This window comes from Eleutherodactylus coqui, chromosome 4, assembly GCF_035609145.1.
Source record: "Eleutherodactylus coqui strain aEleCoq1 chromosome 4, aEleCoq1.hap1, whole genome shotgun sequence".
Lineage (NCBI taxonomy): Eukaryota > Metazoa > Chordata > Amphibia > Anura > Eleutherodactylidae > Eleutherodactylus > Eleutherodactylus coqui.
This window is the reverse complement of record NC_089840.1, coordinates 240,774,329-240,797,882: the sequence shown is the minus strand read 5'-3', so window position 1 is coordinate 240,797,882 and position 23,554 is coordinate 240,774,329. Positions and strand designations below refer to the sequence as shown.

Below are 23,554 nucleotides of genomic sequence, written 5' to 3'. Positions count from 1 at the left end.
TGTATTGTTTTTCCAGGCACTGCAGAAAGGACTGAAATCTTAGCAAATTCTGTCAGAGTAAACTTACTTACTCCTAGCCTGCTGCCCTGTTGTGAATGCACATTCACTGCCTTTCCACTGAGCTATTACAGATGGCTGTAATTCACCTATGGTGAATTTTCTTCACTTATCAGTAGTGAGGGGGAATGGGACCAGCACCCATTTAGAGATAAGATGAAAGGTATTTGTGTAGTATTGAGTGGGTGTAGCTATTCTACACAGCCTCTAAAAGAGGAGAGGTGAGAGAAGGCTGTGCTTGTGTGCATTCATGAGAGAGACCAGCTGATCAGTGCTGGGAATGTCCCTGAACAAGAAACTTGAATGTGGGAGAGCATGTAAACCAAATATGAGGCTTTCTAAATGCAAGAAAACTCAATGCAAAAAAAACATAAGTGCAGCACTTTTTTTTCTGCAGGGACTCGGGAAGATAGGTGTGCAAGGATGTTTGAGCACAAAGGTTTCCATGGCCTTTAAATATGACAGTGACATCACTGTTGGAATATAACCCCTGTGTGGGAACAGAATGGATGTCCTATCTATAGTGGTGCCCTGAGCCTTTAAGCAGACTGAGGCAAAGAGTGAAATGATGCCCCCCACCTCACAAAGATACAATTTTACAGAAATCAATATTTAGCGTGATAACTAGAGATGAGCGAGCACACTCATCCCAGCTTGATGCTCGTTCGAGTATTAGGGTGCTCGAGATGCTCGTTACTCGGGACGAACACCACGCGGTACTTGAGTCAATTGCATTTCCCTTCCCTGCATGTTTAGCGCTATTTTCTAGCCAATAAACATGCGGGGAAGGCATTACCACTTCCTGATATGACTTGCCAGCAATCTGCCTGCCAACAGCAGTGAGTGGCTGGACCGATCAGGTGACCGCCGAGTACTTAAACTGGTCCCGCCCGGGGCTCGCTTCAGACACACGCTGGCAGTGGTTAGGGAGAGTGCTGAACCTTATACAAGGAAAGTGTTAGAGTAGAATCCTGTCTTCAAGAACCCCAACGGTCCTTCTTAGGGCTACATCTGACCGTGTGCATTACTGTTGTGGCTGGCTGGTAGCAGTAGTGCACCATTTTTTTTAAACATCTAGGCCTTTGCAGGCCATTACACCTATACTGTTCTGTGTGTCCAGTGCCGTAGACAGAGTTGAGGGAAAAAACTGCTTTTATAGGGGAAGTGTTAAGAGTAGGATCCTGTCTTGAAAGAACCACAACGGTCCTTCTTAGGGCTACATCTGACCGTGTGCATTACTGTTGTGGCTGGCTGGGAGCAGTAGTGCACCAATTTAGTTTTTTTAAAACATCGATCCCTCTGCAGAGCATTGCAGCTATAGCATTCTTAGTCTGCAGTGCATTAGGCAGAGTTGAGGGAAAGAGCTGCTTATATAGGGAAGGTGTTTGAGTAGGATCCTGTCTTCAAGAACCCCAACGGTCCTTCTTAGGGCTACTCCTAATACCGTGCATTACAGTTGTGGCTGGCTGGGAGCAGTAGTGCACCAGTTTTTATTTTTTTTTGAACATCTATCCCTCTGCAGAGCATTACAGCTATAGTAGCTCACTCTCATCGCTAAATAGTACGCGAATATTTCCTGGTCCACTGCAGAACAGCATTTCACAGATACCATTCTATGTATTGGGTGAAGTTGCTGCAGTTATCAGCACAATCCACTGGCTGTATAGTTTTCTGCCCCTGTGCAGACCGTCGCACAATACCCATTTCTTGGGTGCGGTGAAGTTGCCGCAGTTATTAGCACTGTTCACTGGCTCTATAGCTTTCTGCCCCTGGGCAGACCGTCGCACAATACCCTTTCCTTGGATGCGGTGAAGTTGCCCCTGTTATTAGCACTGTTCACTGGCTGTATAGCTTTCTGCCCCTGGGCAGAGCGTCGCACAATACCCTTTCCATGGGTACGGTGAAGTTGCCGCAGTTACCAGAACTATCCACTGGCTTTCTATTTTTCTCCCACTTCATACAGCCTCTCTATTATATACAAGTCTCTGTGAGCAGTAAATGAACCCTCCGTATCAGCGCAAGACAGCGGTTTAATTTTTTCCGGTCACAGCATAGAGCCTCCGATATCTACAAGTCTCTGTGTGTGGTAAATTAGCCACAGTTCTCAGTGCTATACGGTGGGGTAATTTATTTTGGCCCTGTTATATCCTTAATCCAACATGATGAGGAGTAGGGGTATGGATCGAGGACGTGGATGCGTCCAAGGGCGTCCAAGTGAGGGTGTGAGTGCAGGCCGAGGTCCAGGACAGGGTGCATCACAGCCGGCTGCTGAGGGATTAGGAGAGCGCCAAGTCCCTATGCTCCCCAGCTTCCTATCACAATTTGCGGGTCAGCGTGGTAGACCTTTATTACAAACAGAGCAGTGCGAGCAGGTCCTGTTGTGGATGGCAGAAAATGCTTCCAGCAATGTATCAAACCCCCTTCTACGCAGTCCACTACTCCCGACCTAGGGACTGTACCTCTGAAACCTCTGGCTGCTGCTCCTTCCTCCCAGCCTCGTCACTCCAGGAAAATGACAAATTCTGAGCAGGCAGACTCCCGGTACTGTTCTCAGGTCCCTGCCATGAGTGGGAAAAACGGTTCCTCTCTCAACTGAGGAGTTTGCCGTGACCAATGCCCAACCTTTGGAGGCGGAGGAGGAGTAGGATCCTGAAAGTCATCTTCCTAGTGAGGACAGCCATGTCTTGCGTACTGGTAGCCTGGCACACATGGCTGACTTCAAGTTAGGCTGCCTTTCTCGTGACCCTTGCGTTAGATGCATTCTGGCCACTACGGATCACCGGGTGTACACCCTTCTCGACCCACGGTACAAGGAGAACCTTTCCACTCTCATTCCCGAAGAAGAAAGGGGTACGAGAGAGATGCAATACCACAGGGCCCTGGTGGACAAAGTGATGCTAAACTTTCCATCTGACAGCGCTAGTGGCAGAAGGCGCAGTTCCGAGGGCCAAGTAGCAGGGGAGGCGCGGAGATCATGCAGCATGTTCAGCGCAGCCAAGGGAGCACTCCCCAAGGCCTTTGCCAGCTTTATGGCTCCCCAGCAAGACTGCATCACCACTCCCTAGTCAAAGCTGAGTCGGAGGAAGCACTGTAAAAAGATGGTGAGGGAGTACGTAGCCAATCGTACCACCATCCTCCGTGATGCCTCTGCTCCATACAACTATTGGGTGTCAAAGCTGTACATGTGGCCTGAACTCGCGCTGTATGCCCTGGAGGTGCTGGCTTGCGCTGCCGCTAGCATCTTGTCAGAAAGGGTGTTTAGTGCAGCTGGGGGAATCATCACCGATAAGCGTACCTGCCTGTCAACTGCCAGTGCCGACATGCTTACACTCATAAAGATGAACAAAGCCTGGATTTCCCCAGACTTCTCTTCTCCACCAGCCGAGAGCAGCGGAACCTAAAGATTCTTTTCATTGCAACCGCAGATAAAAGCATTCTTCTCTATCACCGGAAAAAATAGGGCATTTAGCTTTGTCAATCTTTCTCTGATATTAGTCCTCCTCCTACTCCTCCTCCTGAAAGATCATGTCATCACGCTAAACTGCCAATTTTTCTGCATCCCAAAAGGCTCATCTAACAATTTTTTTTCAATTTTCCAAAGTTTCAATATTGATACTTTAACATGAACCAATTTTTTTAACAGGGCTGCCTCCAGGCTCTGATACAAAATAAGCAGCAGCGAGCTGTATTTTTCAAAAAATATGTATGGGTTTCACCTGCCCTCTCGGTTGAGCAATTTTTCAGGGTACATTTGTACTGTTAGTACACTAATTTTTCTGGCCCTCGCTTATACTCTTATCCAACTAATTTTTCTGGCCTTCGCCTACACTCTTAGTACCCCAATGTTTCAGGGGTTCACCTATACTCTTGCTACAGAAATTTTACTGGGGTCTGCCTGCCTATACTTCTGCCACATTAATGTTACAGGGGTCTGCCTATACTTCTGCAACTGAAATGTTACTGGGGTCTGCCTATACTTCTGCTACAGAAATGTTACAGGGGTCTGCCTATACTTCTGCTACAGAAATGTTACACGGGTCTACCTATACTGCTGCTACAGAAATATTACAGGGGTCTGCCTATACTTCTGCTACAAAAATGTTACTGGAGTCTGCCTATACTTCTGCCACATAAATGTTACAGGAGTCTGCCTATACTTCTGCAACTGAAATGTTACAGGGGTCTGCCTATACTGCTGCTACAGAAATGTTACAGGGGTCTGCCTATACTTCTGCAACTGAAATGTTACAGGGGTCTGCCTATACTGCTGCTACAGAAATGTTACAGGGGTCTGCCTATACTTCTACTACAGAAATGGTACTGGGGTCTGCCTATACTGCTGCTACTGAAATGTTACTGGGGTCTGCCTATACTTCTACTACATCAATGGTACTGGGGTCTGCCTATACTTCTGCCACATAAATGTTACAGGGGTCTGCCTATACTTTTGCTACAGAAATGTTACAGGGGTCTGCCTATATTTCTGCTACAGAAATGTTACAGGGGTCTGCCTCCACTGCTGATACAGAAATGTTTCAGGGGTCTGCGTATACTCCTGCTACAGAAATGTTACTGGAGTCTGCCTATACTTCTCCTACAGAAATGGTACTGGTGTCTGCCTATACTGCTGCTACAGAAATGGTACAGGGGTCTGCCTATACTGTTGCTACAAAAATGTTACAGGGGTCTGCCTGTACTGCTGCTACATAAATGTTACAGGGCTCTGCCTATACCTTCTGCTACAGAAATGTTTCAGTGGTCTGCCTATACTGCTGCTACAGAAATGTTACAGGGGTCTGCCTATATTGCTGCTACAGAAATGTTACAGGGGTCTGCCTATACTGCTGCTACAGAAATGTTACAGCGGTCTGCCTATACTTCTGCTACAGAAATGTTACAGGGGTCTGCCTATACTTCTGCTACTGAAATGTTACTGGGGTCTGACTATACTGTTACTACAGAAATGTTACTGGGGTCTGCCTAGACTTCTGCAACATAAGTGTTACAGGGGTCCGCCTATACTTCTGCCACATAATCGTTACAGGGGTCTGCCTATACTTCTGCAACAGAAATGTTACTGGGGTCTGCTTATACTTTTGTTACAGGAATATTACAGGGGTCTGTGTATACTATGGTTGCACTTAGTCTTCCCATAGCGGTGTTTAACTTGTCTGGCACAAAAACACTGACTGACTAGGGCATGGATTGTGGGTCGAGGCCAATATGTATTTTCTCTCGTGTTACCACAGCTATCCAGGGCACTGCTTTGGGACAAACAAGAGGAGCAATACAACGCTAATGAGACATTCACAGCTGTGCTAGCATTGGAGTCTGCTCTATGCCCGTGATTCCTGAGGGTTTGTGCAGAGGCCTATATCCTCGGCGCAGTGAAAGTATGCCATCTTTGGGCAGTCTGATTTACTTATGTGTACTGTCTTTGGGTTCCTTGGACCCACCCATGCTGTGGGTGCACACAGACTTCCCATAGCGGTGTTTTACCTGTCTGACACAAATACACTGACTGACTTGGGTAGGGTGCAGAGTGCAGATGGCTTTCCCCTTGCGTTGTCGATGAGGTATCTGACACCCAAACAGAATGAGTAGTGTGTGGACACATGGATTCCCCATTGCTATGTCACTTGCAGCACCTTGGGCCACACAAGGTGTTTGCTGGGACCAAGCCTGACTTCAATGGAGTTCGTTACTCGAAACGAGCTCTCGAGCATCGCGAAAAGCTCGACTCGAGCAACGAGCACCCGAGCATTTTGGTGCTCGCTCATCTCTAGTCGTGACCCATCACAAACAGAAAAAAAAAGAAAAAGAAAAGAAAACAAATCAAAATAAGCAAAACACCAGAAAATGGGGGTAATAATCCTTATGTTTCTAGAAAATGGTGTGGTACCTCTGATCAGTGGTTGTAGACTGTCGGGAAGTAATCCAGGAGACAGTCTTTGAATAAAAGTAACTTCCAACACTTTATTAGGCCTCATTCACAAGAGTGTGTATTTGTGGATTCTTATATGCAGACAAAACGACGTGTCTATTAGAACCATTGTTTTCCAATGGTTTGTTCACATGTCCGTCTTTTACAGGTGTGCAAATTCACGCACCTGCAAAAGATAGGACATCAGTGTTCAGTGACAAGGAGACTTCCCAGGGGGAGTAAAGAATCCCCTGCCACAGCTGTGGCAGATGATCGCGATGTTCACCCATTGCTTTAAATAAAGCTGCTGGCAGCCCTATTGAAAGCAATGAGATGCAGGCAAGCACTACAGCCCTTTTCGGAACAGGGCATTAAATTTAAAGGGGTTGTCCCGAGGCAGCAAGTGGGTCTGTACACTTCTGCATGGCCATAATAATGCACTTTGTAATGTACATTGTGCATTAATTATGAGCCATGCAGAAGTTATAAAAAGTTTTATACTTACCTGTTCCGTTGCTGGCGTCCTCGTCTCCATGGTGCCGACTAATTTTCGCCCTCCGATGGCCAAATTAGCCGCGCTTGCGCAGTCCGGGTCTTCTGCAGTCTTCTATGGGGCTCCGTGTAGCTCCGTGTAGCTCCGCCCCGTCACGTGCCGATTCCAGCCAATCAGGAGGCTGGAATCGGCAATGGACCGCACAGAAGAGCTGCGGTCCACGGAGGAAGAGGCCATCTTCAGCGGTGAGTAGAGAAGTCACCGGAGCGCGGGGATTCAGGTAAGCGCTCCGGTGAGCTTTCTTTACCTCCCTGCATCGGGGTTGTCTCGCGCCGAACGGGGGGGGGGTTGAAAAAAAAAAAAACCCGTTTCGGCGCGGGACAACCCCTTTAAGCCCTTCCCTGAAAATCATCCCTAGATTGTGTCAAAAAATAAAAAATATATATACTCACCTCCTCGGCCCTGTCAGGGATCGGCTCATCTAGCCACTTGGCTCCCCTGCACTGCTCTGAAGCTCTTTTATTCATTCATTGAATGACAGTTGAGCGCTGCCTGTGATTGGCTGAGCGCTAAGCCAATCAGACACAGCACTTTCAGGAGGTGGGGATTTTAAATGCCTGCCTGCTGAAAAAGCTTTAGTGCAGTGCAAGGGAGCCAGGCGACTAGACGCACCTGAGCCCCGACAGCACCGGAGAGGTGAATATATATATTTTTTTTACACAAGTTAGGGATGATTTTCAGGGAAGGGTTTATAATTAAAGCCGTTTCCCGAAAATCACTGCAGGGGTTGCCGGCATTCCATTGCTTTCAATGGGGCCGACGGCAGCAGCGGCAGCCCCATTGAAAGCAATGACCAAGCAGCTTCTTTCACTCGCTTCTTTTGTACATCCATACAGCGCTGTTTTGTACGCACATATGTAAAACAATGCTTGTGTGAACAAGGCCTTACAGGAGAATGAAGAAAATAGGCTCACTTGGCAGTAGATGAATCACAGTTCAGATTCACTTGTAGTAACCATTGCATCACATTGATTTGCAGTAATAAGGTCATGGGACAAATCACACCATTTGACATCACATTTGAAGCATGGCTCTGGGTGGCTGTGACAACTTGCAGTAAAACACTTCCAGCTTTCATCCCCTGGCTTTGATTAAAGTTTAGTGAACACATCTCAGTCTCCATCCCAGTCGCTTGATTCATCTGTCTCCTGTTTTTCTCTCAACCTCTCTCTCCTCTGATCCCTCTTTCACTGTACTCCATTTCTGCTTCTTCCATTCCTTGCCTTTGCCTCGCTGTCTTTTCCTTACACTTTGCATTATTCTTTTCCTCTGGTTTTAGGGTAGATCACCACCTTCTCCTGCAAACTCAGAACTCAGATTTCTCTGCAACTCTAACTCCAGACTATTCTCTCCTTTCTCTTCTTCATCTTCTACTCCTATTCCTACTCCAACTAAGACTGACTCTCCAGGCCTAATTCCCTATCTCCCCCCTCTCTCTAACTTTTATACTCTCCGCATCACCCAATCCTGAGCGAATGCCCAATTCACTGTCCAATACTCAAGTGACCTAAGGATGATTGACAGAAGTGAGAGGGGATTAGTTAATATTCTGCTGAATCATGCAGAGTTAGCTAATGTGAACATCAGAAATTAACCCTTAATAAACCAGACATTATTGTCATTTCACAATATATCACAGCTTATTTTTTTAATATTTTCTCATCAGTATGCACAATAAATCTGAACCAGTGATAGTCATGCAGTGGGACTCTGGGGCACTACACTATCAGAAGATATTACAAGAAGGGGGGTATGTGAGGCTAGAACTACGATCCCTAGTATATTTTCCCGGCTACTAGCTCTCTCACAACTGCTGACAACCTATAGATGAAGGGAAAACACTGACTCCATCACTTTTCCACTTTATTTTCTTTACAAACCACATATCACAGAAGTCCTTACATTGCTGAGCTCCACTGTCTTATGTTACATGATCAACATAACAGGTCCTTCAGTCGCCCACTCACGAAACTGATCACATGGTGTAACATCACAGTTCCTTCAGTTATCTTCTACAAATCAGACCAGATCAATGGTGAAAGTATATGGCACCAACTTTCCCCCAATTCTAGCTGTGCCTGGTTGCCCCTACCTGCAGCCCCAGCTACATTCCGGGACAAATTTCTACAGAGAAAACTTTGAAGAAATAATGACCTTTCTGAGAGTTAAAAAAAAGTTAAAAGAGTTTGCAATTAAAAAATGAATACTCCCCTATTCTAACTGCTTCGTGTCCATCTCTGCAGCCCCGATGCCCACTGCAAAGAACCTGGAAGACGCAGCGAGCGGTTACGTGCCGGACATTGTGCACATGACCGCTCAGCCACTCACAGGCTGCAGCGGCCATAGAAAAATCACTGCTGAAACCTGTGAGTAGCTCAGCGGTTACATGCACAGTAAATGGCACATGATCGTCCACCATGCCTTTCTTGTTTCATGCAGCAGTCCTGCAGTACTGGATGGGGAGCAACAGTGATAGGTGAGTATTCATTTTTTATAGATTTTTTTAACCCCTTTTAATTTTTTTTTACTCCTAGAAAACCCCTTTAATCTGATTCCAGATAAACCCAACATTAAATTATCATTTCTGGATGCAAATTTGTCTTTAAATATGAACCATAATGCCACATAATGCGTTTCTTCCTGGGTTATAGAAATTACTGTGTAAGGGAAGTCAATTCATTACTTTGAAACAAGATGTTGTCACATTTTCTCTACTATATGGTATTGTATTTTGGCCGGTGTGTTCTCCGAGGAGCAATGATATTAATGATTCAGTTATTTCCTAATATATGGCATTGAGATATAGAGTAACGTATCTGAATATCCCAAAGCATTATCCTCAGTGTGTATAGTGATAATATACTGTATGATCTTGCAGTCAATATTCTGCTTTCCAAAACTCAAAATAACGTTTTCCTTTTTCTTTTATTCTTTTGTCTTCTATTTCGTGTATCTAGCATATACTACCGTTGGTAAGTATAACACATAAAATGATCTTACTGAAATATCTTACTACAGTTATAATAAAGCATTTATACAATATACTGGGGCAGGTTTACTAATCTTATCAAATAGGTAGACAGACAGTCTATGTGCCAAATGTATCACAATAGCTCAAACTGGATGATAAAGCTGATGTATATTTAGACACTTTTGTTTACATTTATACCATCTACTAGACTTAGGCCTCATGTCCACGGGCGGGTCAGATTCTGCATGCAGGAGCCCGTAGCGGAATCCGACCCTGCCCGTGGCCGAAGACCATCCGTACCTGTTAGGGTCTTCACTGCAGATGTGTGCCAAAGCATCTGTCCGGCTCGCCGCCGCACATGCGCAGTACAGTTTTTCTTTGGTTTGTTTTTTTAAACTCCACCTTTCCCGCAGAATGCCAATGCCAATTGCAGATGGGCCACAGATCGGACGGCTTCTATTGTTCTCAATGAAAGCGGTCTGTGCGGGAATTGCGGTCTGCTGCGATTTGTTTTCCGGACCAAAGGTCTGCAAAACAAATCTGCATGCTTTAATTCAGCTGCGAACGCCCATGTTTCTCTATGGCCAGCTTGAACTGCACATCGTCCGCACGGGTGCCCCGTGCAGATTCTGCAGTTTAAGTCCACCTGTGGACATTGGGCCTTAGTTTGCACCAGATTTTTGTGCCAATGTTGGCACTTAATGCTGCATTTAAGTCTGAACAATAATGTTCAAAAATAAAAAGTGGTCATATACTTACTGATATACTGATACAAGAGGGCAGGTAAAAACGTCACATCCCAGGCATGCAGACAGACAAACTGCTAAATGAAGGACCATTGCATAGGTGCTAGGTACTGATGAACAGCCACTCATACACCTTTAGACCTCCTTCACACAAGCTCTATTTTAGCATATTGGAGTGCAAAGAGTGCTTCTATTAGAACCAATGGTTTCCTACCGAATTGTTCACAAGAAGGAATTTTAGACGCACTAAATACTCACACCAATCAAAAATACGACATGCGACTGCAGGTCGCATCTAAGGTCTGTGGTGTGAGATAAGATAGGACCTGACCTATCTTTGGTGCGAGCTTTCCATAGACTTCTATGGGAGCTGAATAACACGCACCACCAATCGTTTAAATGGGCTAATTAAAAGAGCTGGAAATCACCCGTTCACGTGATCTCTAGTGCAGTATAGCCACAATCTTTTCAAGTGCCTCTACTGCGCCAAAACAGTGCTGATGTAAAAAAGCCCTTATATTAGGGGGTGGCTGCTTAGTACTATTCTTGCATAAAAAAGGGCACATACAGGGTGTCAGGTCACATGGTACATGTAGTGCACTATGCAGGCTTACAACCTATTAATGATACCATAGTTCAATACAGGGGGCCGCACTTCATAAGTGAACCACATGGCACTGGCACCCTGGGCCTCCCCAGCATTCAAAGCTGCACTGCATGTTACTTATAAATGTGAGGTATTGGTTAATATTTTAGCCAAAATACACAAGCTCACAACCCAACGTCAAGGGTCCTCATTTCCTCAGTCCCTACATTAACATCAATCAAAATCACAGAAAAGGAAAATATAAACAGACAAAAATAAATCACAGAAAGCGACCATACACTTACTGATATACTGCTACAAGCGATTTTTTTTGTTTGTTTATATTTTCCTTTTTAGAACAATAATGTAAATTACAGTGTTTCCTCCCCCGCTCTACGTTTGCCGCTACAGAAAGTAGTTGCACATGAACTAGGTAAATATCGTTTTACGTTTCAAACTCTGTGCTATTCCACGCGAGTTTGAAAAAAAAAAGCGGGAAGATAGGACAGAACATACGATGTGTGAGATAGATAGGGCGAATCCCATCTTTTCTCGGGTGTACTATTAACGCCAAAGAATCCAGATAGTGGAGACGAAACCATTGAAATGTTTAGTTTCCTGTAAGGCTAACTTCACATGGGCGAGTGCAATATGGGTCCGTGAATCCCACCCCTGTATAGAGCTCACCATCCATTTGAATTCCCCAGGGATGCATGGCATTTTCATGTGAAAACAGACCCACATTACTTCGAGGATGAAGGAATCCTTTGCTGCAGCTGTAAGCTATGGTGAAGGTTCGCAGAGTTCCATGATGTGATGCTGCCACCAACCCCATTGAAAACAATGGGAATGCGATATGAGAGCCCGCACAAGATAGGACATGGCGCAATTTGTTTCCCACATAGCATCACATCACAGTGCCACCCATGCTATTAATGAACCAGCTGATCATCCTATTTAGTCTCTGGTGTTATCAATTTTACACCTCCATAGACTCCTATAGTGCCTTGGGTGCGCAAATGCGCACAAAATAAAGCATGTTGCATATTTTTTTCACTTGACAGAAAGGCAGAATGTGAACGGAACCCATTAAAATAAATGGGTTCTATTGTCAGAGGTTTGCGCAAGCAAAAGTTGTGCATGCAATATGCAATAAATAGAACTCAATGGGCGTCCTGTATGTGCATCTTCTTTGTGCAAAAAAATACGCAGCATGCTCTATTTTTCTGTGCATTTGTGCATGAAAATATTGAACTATTTAACATAATTTCCCATTTCAATGAATGCAAACATGGTTGCGTGTTCTTTTGCGCTCGCAAAAGCACATGATTTGCTCAGCCAAAAAGTACAGTAAAACATGCATTTGTGGGTGCAGCTATGCAACAGCCATTGCGCAAATGTGCAGCGCAAATGCACATGTAAATGGGATTATGCTCGTGTGTCACCGGCCTTATGGATTCTAGATTGTGGCTCAGAAGCTTTATTACTTTTCTCCTAACTACTAATAAGACTTGTAGAAGTTCCTCAAGTTGCCGTTTGGAGATCACAGAACTTACGAAGTATGTGCTTGAGGGCAAACAGTTACTGTTGCTCCGGTATCTCCTGCAGGGGTCACTTGTCTTCCATCATTCACTTGACCACTGCAGTCATGTGCCGTAGATGGCAGCATCAGAAATGAAGCCAGTGATTGACAACTGTGGCCCATGAGTGATAAATGGCACAGGAGCTTCCGGGACCGGAGTAGCTGGGAACCAATAGGCCATAGTGGATCAGCAGGACATTTAACGGGTGCTGGATGGTTTAATATTATAGGCCATTCGCTGCACTTAGGATGGCTTCACACGAGCGTATGCGTGTGCATACATAGGTGCGTACATAAGTGCACACCCCTGTACACGCAAAAACACACGTGTATGCAGGTATGCATTGTCTTCAATGAAGCCGCGGCTGCTGCCGGCAGCTCCATTGAAGACAATAGTCTGCCGGCACCCCGTAATTGTTTTTCAGGGAAGAGCTTTAAATATAAGCTCTTCTCTGAAAAACAACAAATTTAGTGTAAAAAAAAATTACCTACCTATCCACCAATCAGAAGCAGCTGTCTGTGATTGGCTGAGCACCTCAGTCAATCACAGGCAGCTCTCACTAAATGAATGACAGGCGAGAACTGTCTGTGATTAAGCGCCTCAGCCAATCAGAAGCAACTCTTTCAGCAGGCGGGGATTTAAAATCCCCACCTGCTCAAAGAACTGCATTGCAAAGCGGGGACAGCGCTGAGAGGATGCGGCTGAGCCCGGCAGCTAAAGGAAGGTGAGTATTTTTTTTTTTAACACTGCTTTGCCTTGTTTTTCAGGGAAGGGCTTATACAGTATTTCAAGCCCTTGCCACAGCAGAAAATCTCACTGCAAAATTTGCAGCATTTCCGCAAACGAAAGTCAAATTCTGCACCACCAGCAGCCGCAGCACTCCCCATCACCTCACAAATCTTCGTGCTATCAGCGCACCCCTTCACCCGGCCTATAGTGGATGCAGCGCTGCTGGTCAAGTATTGCGAAAGTAGCCTCACCGGATCAGCAGCACAGTGCTTGCTAAAGGCTACCAGATGCCAGGTGAAGAGGTATACTGACAGCATAAAGAATTGTGAGTTGATGGGGAGCGCTGAAATCAGCTGCCAATTTTGACTCTGATTCTTTTGCAGAAATGCTGTGGATTTTGCCGTGGGATTTTCCATTGCAGAAATGGATAAATATCAAAGTGGTAAGAAATCCGTACAAAATTAGTGCACAACTATTAACCCCTTGCCACAAGCTTTAACACAAATAGACTCACCGCAGCGCAGTATATTTGTGCATGAACAATTTTGAAAAGTCACGTAATCAGGGTGTTGCACACGTATCAGTGCTTATTACTGTACTTTTTGCGAGCGCAGGGCCAGCTGACATACCAGCGTGAAACTCCCTCTCCGTGATATCGATTGGCTATTAAAGCCTAATGAGGTCTAGCTGTCTTGCTTTCATGTATTTTGTGCAGTGGCACAACCTTCCTCTTGCGTAATTTCTCCCCCGCTATAGACTTCTATGGCAGTTTCACTGCGCAAAACACAGGAAAATAGGGCAGGTCCTAAAAAAGGCACTTATGAGAATGAACTCATTGAAATCAATGGGCTCTATGCTCTGTGTTTTGCGCATGCAGAATTTGCGTCAGCAAAAACGTGCATAAACACACCCGTCTGATAGAGCCCTTCTAGTCAATATTCTGTGTTTTTTGGAACATTTACAGCCTAGAGTCTGTATGAATACATCTATATATATATGGGCTCAGCAGTTTTCCCCATTTATTTATACAAACAGCGAGCCATCCGCCATGTACTGTATTGGCACATATTTTTTAATTGGATGGCAGACTTTAATCTAAATAAACAGAATGGAACATTTGTTCAGTTTTAATATTGTTGCCATGCCAGAATTCTGACATTAGTTGCACTAAAACTTTGGCGCAAACAATTTAAGACAAATTTATTATTAACTTGTACCAAAATTAACAGATGTTTGCTCCTTGCTAAACACTTTTCAAAAAGGTTTAAGAAAGGGGGCACAAGTTTGCCAAGTTGTAAAATTTCCCAGATTCAGTACTGACATATGCTGGATTTTAGGTGCAAAAAACTGATCTAAAATATACCATCCAAGAGTTGGTGTAAAGAAGGAAACTCATTCTAAGTCCCCCTTCAGACAAGTGCATGTATACTTGTGCGCGCCCCCGTGCAGCATATTTGTGGACTGAAACATGTTTTTTTACACACTCATCAGCGTATTTTACTGTATATTTTGTGCCCGCAAGTCATTAATGTGAATTATTTTAATGAGTTCCAGATGTATTCTTTCTCCTGCACAATTACACAGTGTTTCATGCATCTCCTAGTGTATTTTGCACAAATTTGCACATCCACATTAACTTTCACAGGAGTTTTTTGGTGCACAAATAATGGAGCACGCTGCAACTTTTTGCGTGTCCAAAATGCGCAAGGAACGAACCAATTTAAATCTACGGATTCTAATCAATGTGTATGGCACTCACAAATGTGCCCGTGTGAAGCCAGCCTAACTTATGCAAAACAGTCATCTATCAAATAGTGTGCAACACCGTGATTGGTTTAATGCATCTTCGGACTGCCTCACTAATTGTGTGCTAGTTTTATATTAGGGCCTTGTGTGCTGCAGAGTGTTAAGGCAGCAGAAAAGCAGTCCTAAGCTCTCGCTCATGACCTGAAGGTTGCTGGTTCAATCACCACATGGTTCATGCAGCCAGCTCAAAGTTGACTCAGCCTTCCATCCTTTCAAGGTCGGTAAAATGAGTACACAGCTTGCAGGGGGTAAAAGATGACTGGGTAAGGCAATGGCAAACCACCCAGCAAAAACAGTCTACCAAGAAAACATCATGTTGTGACGTCACTCAAGGAGTCAGTCATGATTCGGTGCTGCATCAGGGGACTTTACCTTCCTATGTTAAACAACCTTTGTAAATCTGCCCCATGGATATTCCTTTTGTAGTGCCAATAAATCTCTCAGTTCACATTTTTCCTGTGGACTGCAGCCAGTTTTTCTTAGATATAGCTGCTGTCATGTGGGAATACTAGAGCTAGAATTATTGCTTATTGCAACCTATTAGACTTTAACCTTAAAGGGGTTGTCCCGCGCCGAAACGGGGTTTTTTTTTTTTTTAACCCCCCCCCCCCCCCCCCCCGTTCGGCGCGAGACAACCCCGATGCAGGGGTTAAAAAAACAACCCGCACAGCGCTTACCTGAATCCCGGCGGTCCGGCGTCTTCATACTTACCTGCTGAAGATGGCCGCCGGGATCCTCTGTCTCCGTGGACCGCAGGGCTTCTGTGCGGTCCATTGCCGATTCCAGCCTCCTGATTGGCTGGAATCGGCACGTGACGGGGCGGAGCTACACGGAGCCCCATTGAGAAGATAAGAAGACCCGGACTGCGCAAGCGCGGCTAATTTGGCCATCGGAGGGCGAAAATTAGTCGGCTCCATGGGAACGAGGACGCCAGCAACGGAGCAGGTAAGTATAAAACTTTTGATAACTTCTGTATGGCTCATAATTAATGCACAATGTACATTACAAAGTGCATTATTATGGCCATACAGAAGTGTATAGACCCACTTGCTGCCGCGGGACAACCCCTTTAATGTCAAAGCAAGTCTGAAAAAGTGATGAGATTGGTTGGCATCACTTCCACATAATATCAGTGGCAGTTTCATACATGAGGCCAAGTGTTTTTGTGATGTGTGAAATTTGACTTACCACTAACTATAGTGTTGTTTTAATGGCCCAAAACCTCAATTTTGTTCTTATCATTAAGATTGACCCTATTTATCTTCATTTTGGACTTTAAGCCTTTAGTGATCAGCCATACATGTTTTGACAGTGGCCACTAAGGGTTCTTGTGCTTATTTGCCATGTCTACTGACAGGCGGGTTCCTGCGCTGATGTCCTGAATGTAAGCAATCAACAGAGGAGAGGGCTCCCTCTATCATTCATTGACAACCCACAATCTGACCATGGGAAACCAATGGGCTCCTATTGCAGCTGGAGGCTGTGGTACCATTATTTGATACAATTCGTCTCACAAAAAACAAGGCCTCATATGGCTATGTCATTGAAAAAAATAAAAATGTTATGGCTCTTGGAACATAACAATGTAAAAAAGAAGAAAAAAATTGCCAGGTCATTAAGGTGCAAATAGGCCGATCACTGAGGGGCTAATGTCTATAAAGTGGTCTCCCCTTCCTGTCCACAAAGACAATGTACATTGTTTCTGTTCTTCACCATTTTCCCTATTCTTTTTTTCTAGCTCCGACCGTGCCTTTGAGGCTGGTTAATGGTACACATCAATGTGAAGGCCGTATAGAAATGCTCTACAATGGAGAATGGGGAACTGTGTGTGATGACGGTTGGGATATGGCGGATGCAGAAGTTGTGTGCCGTCAGATGGATTGTGGTAATGCTCTTGCAGCTAACGGCAGTGCTGCTTTTGGCCAAGGACAAGGAATGATTGTATTGGATGATATGAATTGTAATGGCAATGAACGTGTCTTATGGGACTGTCCAAACAGAGGGCCTGCATCACATAACTGTGGACACCATGAAGATGCTGGAGTCGTCTGCTCAGGTACAGTCTGGTGGATGAAATCTATTTTTTCAAATGGTATTTTCTATTCATTTATGGATATGTAATACAGTTTATATTAGCTGCACAATATTATTTAATTTACCATTTATTGCAATTCAGTTCTATTTTCTTCAATTTGATGTCATTTCATATTTTTGCATAAATGCTAGACTACAGGTAGAGTATACAGCATAGACACATACTGTAACACTAGCACACGCACACACTACCAGCGTAGAGCAATCTAATGCCATCTGCTGAAAAAAATGGATTTCAGGTAACTAGTATGCCACATGAACCACTAAGATGGTAAATAGTGTTACAGAGGGAGGAGGATCCCTCTGCAAGACCATGGGAACCCTTGCAATGATAGCATGGGTGCAGATGGGTTGCTATTGCTGCTAACAGCCTAAAGGTTGGTCCCCAAGTCTGCCATTCTTGTGAGCCTAATAGACCTTCCCTTATACAGATGTAGCAGCACCAACCCTACTGGTTGACATGCTATGTTTCCTGTGTAGACTGTCCAGCATCACTACGCTATTTCTGTAGCATGGTGATTGCCATTCAGTTTGAATGATGGCCAAACTAAGCAAATAGTGTAGCCACTCCAGTTAATCTCTGCACAGTGCAAACTTGGGGTGCATTCACACTGGCAAATCTGTAGGTTGCCTGTGACGCACTGTCAGGGCTCAGTCACTCGGGCACCGATCCGCCCGTGTTTCTGCCCGATAAGACAGACGCACTGCATGCGGACGACTCTCTGCATAGCCGGCCATGTGTTCTTTCTGACGGCGGTGCAGAGAGTCATCCGCCCCTTCAGTGCAGCGTTCAGAATCGGGCAGAATACATTAGGACATAGTGTGGCAAGGCAATACACAGAATGGGCTTCAAAACAGGTATTCTGTGTGCTAATCAGCAGGGATAGCTGTATGGGAGTGTTTGCAGAAGATAAAACACATTGAGCCAGAAGGCTCCTTCAGCTACTTCCTGGGAGAGAAGCTGGGAGGAGGCTGACAGGGAAAGATGTCCCTAGACTGATGACCTGGTTGGGTATGCTGCTGGACATTGCTGTGACATGTAGTGGCACTAGGTCACTGTGTTAGATAGGAGAGAATCCTATGTGCGTTAGTAGCCAGACGTCTAAGATTTCGGTTGTTAATGCATGTGTGCACTGTGACTACAGTGCGAAGACTTGTCACTAGAGATGAGCGAACACCAAAATGTTCGGGTGTTCGTTATTCGGAACGAACTTCCCGCGATGTTCGAGGGTTCGTTTCGAACAACGAACCCCATTGAAGTCAATGGGCGACCAGAACATTTTTGTATTTCGCCGATGCTCGCTAAGGTTTTCATGTGTGAAAATCTGGGCAATTCAAGAAAGTGATGGGAACGACACAGCAACGGATAGGGCAGGCGAGGGGCTACATGTTGGGCTGCATCTCAAGTTCACAGGTCCCACTATTAAGCCACAATAGCGGCAAGAGTGGGCCCCCCCCCCTCCCAACAACTTTTACTTCTGAAAAGCCCTCATTAGCATGGCATACCTTTGCTAAGCACCACACTACCTCCAACAAAGCACAATCACTGCCTGCATGACACTCCACTGACACTTCTCCTGGGTTACATGCTGCCCAACCGCCCCCCCCCCCCTCCCCCCACAGCGCACACCAAAGTGTCCCTGCGCAGCCTTCAGCTGCCCTCCTGCCACACCACCCTCATGTCTATTTATAAGTGCGTCTGCCATGAGGAGGAACCGCAGGCACACACTGCAGAGGGGTTGGCACGGCTAGACAGCGACCCTCTTTAAAAGGGGTGGGGCGATAGCCCACAATGCTGTACAGAAGCAATGAGAAATAGAATCCTGTGCCACCGCCATCAGGAGCTGCACACGTGGGCATAGCAATGGGGAACCTATGTGCCACACACTATTCATTCTGTCAAGGTGTCTGCAGGCCCCAGTCAGACCGGGCTTTTTAATTCATAGACACAGGCAGGTACAACTCCCTATTGTGAAGTCCCTGTCGACCGACAGCATGGGTGGCTCCCTGGAACCCACCGGCGGTACACAAAAATATCCCATTGCATTGCCCAACACAGCTGAGGTAGTAATGTCGTGCGTAATAGAGGTGGGCTTCGGCCCACACTGCATGCCCCAGTCTGACTGGGGTTCTTTAGAAGTGGACACATGTAGGTTACACTCCCTGTGGACCCACTGCCTGGGTGGGTGCCAGGAAGCCACCGGCGGTACATAGAAATATCCCATTGCATTGCCCAACACAGCTGAGGTAGTAATGTCGTGCGTAATACAGGTGGGCTTCGGCCCACACTGCATGCCCCAGTCAGACTGGGGTTCTTTACAAGTGGACACATGTAGGTTACACTCCGTGTGCACCTACAGCATGGGTGGCTCCCTGGAACCCACCGGCGGTACATAGAAATATCCCATTGCATTGCCCAACACAGCTGAGGTAGTAATGTCGTGCGTAATACAGGTGGGCTTCGGCCCACACTGCATGCCCCAGTCTGACTGGGGTTCTTTAGAAGTGGACACATGTAGGTTACACACCCTGTGGACCCACTGCCTGGGTGGGTGCCAGGAAGCCACCGGCAGTACATAGAAATATCCCATTGCATTGCCCAACACAGCTGAGGTAGTAATGTCGTGCGTAATACAGGTGGGCTTCGGCCCACACTGCATGCCCCAGTCAGACTGGGGTTCTTTACAAGTGGACACATGTAGGTTACACTCCGTGTGCACCTACAGCATGGGTGGCTCCCTGGAACCCACCGGCGGTACATAGAAATATCCCATTGCATTGCCCAACACAGCTGAGGTAGTAATGTCGTGCGTAATACAGGTGGGCTTCGGCCCACACTGCATGCCCCAGTCAGACTGGGGTTCTTTACAAGTGGACACATGTAGGTTACACTCCGTGTGCACCTACAGCATGGGTGGCTCCCTGGAACCCACCGGCGGTACATAGAAATATCCCATTGCATTGCCCAACACAGCTGAGGTAGTAATGTCGTGCGTAATACAGGTGGGCTTCGGCCCACACTGCATGCCCCAGTCTGACTGGGGTTCTTTAGAAGTGGACACATGTAGGTTACACTCCCTGTGGACCCACTGCCTGGGTGGGTGCCAGGAAGCCACCGGCAGTACATAGAAATATCCCATTGCATTGCCCAACACAGCTGAGGTAGTAATGTCGTGCGTAATACAGGTGGGCTTCGGCCCACACTGCATGCCACAGTCAGACTGGGGTTCTTTACAAGTGGACACATGTAGGTTATACTCCGTGTGCACCTACAGCATGGGTGGCTCCCTGGAACCCACCGGCGGTACATAGAAATATCCCATTGCATTGCCCAACACAGCTGAGGTAGTAATGTCGTGCGTAATACAGTTGGGCTTCGGCCCACACTGCATGCCCCAGTCAGACTGGGGTTCTTTACAAGTGGACACATGTAGGTTACACTCTGTGTGCACCTACAGCATGGGTGGCTCCCTGGAACCCACCGGCGGTACATAGAAATATCCCATTGCATTGCCCAACACAGCTGAGGTAGTAATGTCGTGCGTAATACAGGTGGGCTTCGGCCCACACTGCATGCCCCAGTCTGACTGGGGTTCTTTAGAAGTGGACACATGTAGGTTACACTCCCTGTGGACCCACTGCCTGGGTGGGTGCCAGGAAGCCACCGGCAGTACATAGAAATATCCCATTGCATTGCCCAACACAGCTGAGGTAGTAATGTCGTGCGTAATACAGGTGGGCTTCGGCCCACACTGCATGCCACAGTCAGACTGGGGTTCTTTACAAGTGGACACATGTAGGTTATACTCCGTGTGCACCTACAGCATGGGTGGCTCCCTGGAACCCACCGGCGGTACATAGAAATATCCCATTGCATTGCCCAACACAGCTGAGGTAGTAATGTCGTGCGTAATACAGGTGGGCTTCGGCCCACACTGCATGCCCCAGTCAGACTGGGGTTCTTTACAAGTGGACACATGTAGGTTACACTCCGTGTGCACCTACAGCATGGGTGGCTCCCTGGAACCCACCGGCGGTACATAGAAATATCCCATTGCATTGCCCAACACAGCTGAGGTAGTAATGTCGTGCTTAATGCAGGTGGGCTAAAAATGTATTTGATTACACTGTAGGCGAGGGCCCACAAAAATTGCTGTATCAACAGTACTAATGTACATCCCAAAAATTGGCCATGGCCAGCCAAGAGGGCAGGTGAAACCCATTAATTGCTTTGGTTAATGTGGCTTAAGTGGTAACTAGGCCTGGAGGCAGCCCAGTGTAACGAAAAATTGGTTCAAGTTACAGTTCCAACGCTTTTAAGAGCATTGAAACTTTTAAAAATTGTTTAGAAAAATTATTTGAGTGAGCCTTGTGGCCCTAAGAAAAATTGCCCGTTCAGCGTGATTACGTGAGGTTTCAGGAGGAGTAGCAGGAGGAGGAGGAGGAGGAATATTAGACACAGATTGATGAAGCAGAAATGTCCCCGTTTTGGATGGTGAGAGAGAACGTAGCTTCCATCCGCGGGTGCAGCCTACGTATTGCTTACGTATCGCTGCTGTCCGCTGGTGGAGAACAGAAGTCTGGGGAAATCCAGCCTTTGTTCATCTTGATGAGTGTAAGCCTGTCGGCACTGTCGGTTGACAAGCGGCTACGCTTATCTGTGATGATTCCCCCAGCCGCACTAAACACCCTCTCCGACAAGACGCTAGCCGCAGGACAAGCAAGCACCTCCAGGGCATACAGCGCTAGTTCAGGCCACGTGTCCAGCTTCGACACCCAGTAGTTGTAGGTGGCAGAGGCGTCACGGAGGACGGTCGTGCGATCGGCTACGTACTCCCTCACCATCCTTTTACAGTGCTCCCGCCGACTCAGCCTTGACTGGGGAGCGGTGACACAGTCTTGGTGGGGAGCCATAAAGCTGGCCAGGCCCTTAAAGACTGTTGCACTGCCTGGGATGTACATGCTGCTCGATCTCCGCACCTCCCCTGCTACCTTGCCCTTGGTACTGCGCCTTCCGCCACTAGCGCTGTCGGATGGGAATTTTACCATCAGCTTGTCCGCAAGGGTCCTGTGGTATAGCAACACTCTCGAACCCCTTTCCTCTTCGGGAATGAGAGTGGGCAGGTTCTCCTTATAGCGTGGGTCGAGCAGTGTGTACACCCAGTAATCCGTTGTGGCCAGAATGCGTGCAACGCGAGGGTCACGAGAAAGGCATCCTAACATGAAGTGAGCCATGTGTGCCAGGGTACCAGTACGCAACACATGGCTGTCTTCACTAGGAAGATCACTTTCAGGATCCTCCTCCTCCTCCTCAGGCCATACACGCTGAAAGGATGACAGGCAATCAGCCGGTGTACCGTCAGCAGCGGGCCAAGCTGTCTCTTCCCCCTCCTCCTCATCCTCCTCATGCTCCTCCTCCTCCTCCTGTACGTGCTGAGAAATAGACAGGAGGGTGCCCTGACTATCCAGCGGCATACTGTCTTCCCCCGCCCCTGTTTCCGAGCGCAAAGCAGCTGCCTTTATGGTTTGCAGGGAATTTCTCAAGATGCATAGCAGAGGAATGGTGACGCTAATGATTGTAGCATCGCCGCTCACCACCTGGGTAGACTCCTCAAAATTACCAAGGACATGGCAGATGTCTGCCAACCAGGCCCACTCTTCTGAAAGGAATTGAGGAGGCTGACTCCCACTGCGCCGCCCATGTTGGAGTTGGTATTCGACTATAGCTCTACGTTGTTCATAGAGCCTGGCCAACATGTGGAGCGTAGAGTTCCACCGTGTGGGCACGTCGCACAGCAGTCGGTGCACTGGCAGCTTAAAGTGATGTTGCAGGGTGCACAGGGTGGCAGCGTCCGTGTGGGACTTGCGGAAATGTGCGCAGAGCCGGCGCGCCTTTACGAGCAGGTCTGACAAGCGTGGGTAGCTTTTCAGAAAGCGCTGAACCACCAAATTAAAGACGTGGGCCAGGCATGGCACGTGCGTGAGGCTGCCGAGCTGCAGAGCCGCCACCAGGTTACGGCCGTTGACACACACGACCATGCCCGGTTGGAGGCTCAGCGGCGCAAGCCAGCGGTCGGTCTGCTGTGTCAAACCCTGCAGCAGTTCGTGGGCCGTGTGCCTCTTATTGCCTAAGCTGAGTAGTTTCAGCACGGCCTGCTGACGCTTGCCCACCGCTGTGCTGCCACACCGCGCGACACCGACTGCTGGCGACATGCTGCTGCTAACACATCTTGATTGCGAGACAGAGGAGGAGGAGGAGGGTGCTTTAGTGGAGGAAGCATACACCTCCGCAGATACCAGCACCGAGCTGGGGCCCGCAATTCTGGGGGTGGGTAGGACGTGAGCGGTCCCAGGCTCTGACTCTGTCCCAGCCTCCACTAAATTCACCCAATGTGCCGTCAGGGAGATGTAGTGGCCCTGCCCGCCTGTGCTTGTCCACGTGTCCGTAGTTAAGTGGACCGTGGCAGTAACCGCGTTGGTGAGGGCGCGTACAATGTTGCGGGAGA

At 47.1% G+C, this 23,554-nt stretch overlaps 1 protein-coding gene across 1 annotated transcript in view; it reads left to right on the top strand.

Annotated features, from left to right (window-relative positions):
• The window catches only part of LOC136626151 (deleted in malignant brain tumors 1 protein-like), a 77,665-nt gene that overhangs the window by 30,927 nt on the left and 23,184 nt on the right, over window positions 1–23,554 (top strand). The window contains exons 8-9 of the mRNA XM_066600956.1: window positions 9,491–9,505; window positions 16,693–17,010. Coding sequence (XP_066457053.1) covers window positions 9,491–9,505; window positions 16,693–17,010 — 333 coding nt within the window. The remainder of the gene's footprint in view (window positions 1–9,490; window positions 9,506–16,692; window positions 17,011–23,554) is intronic.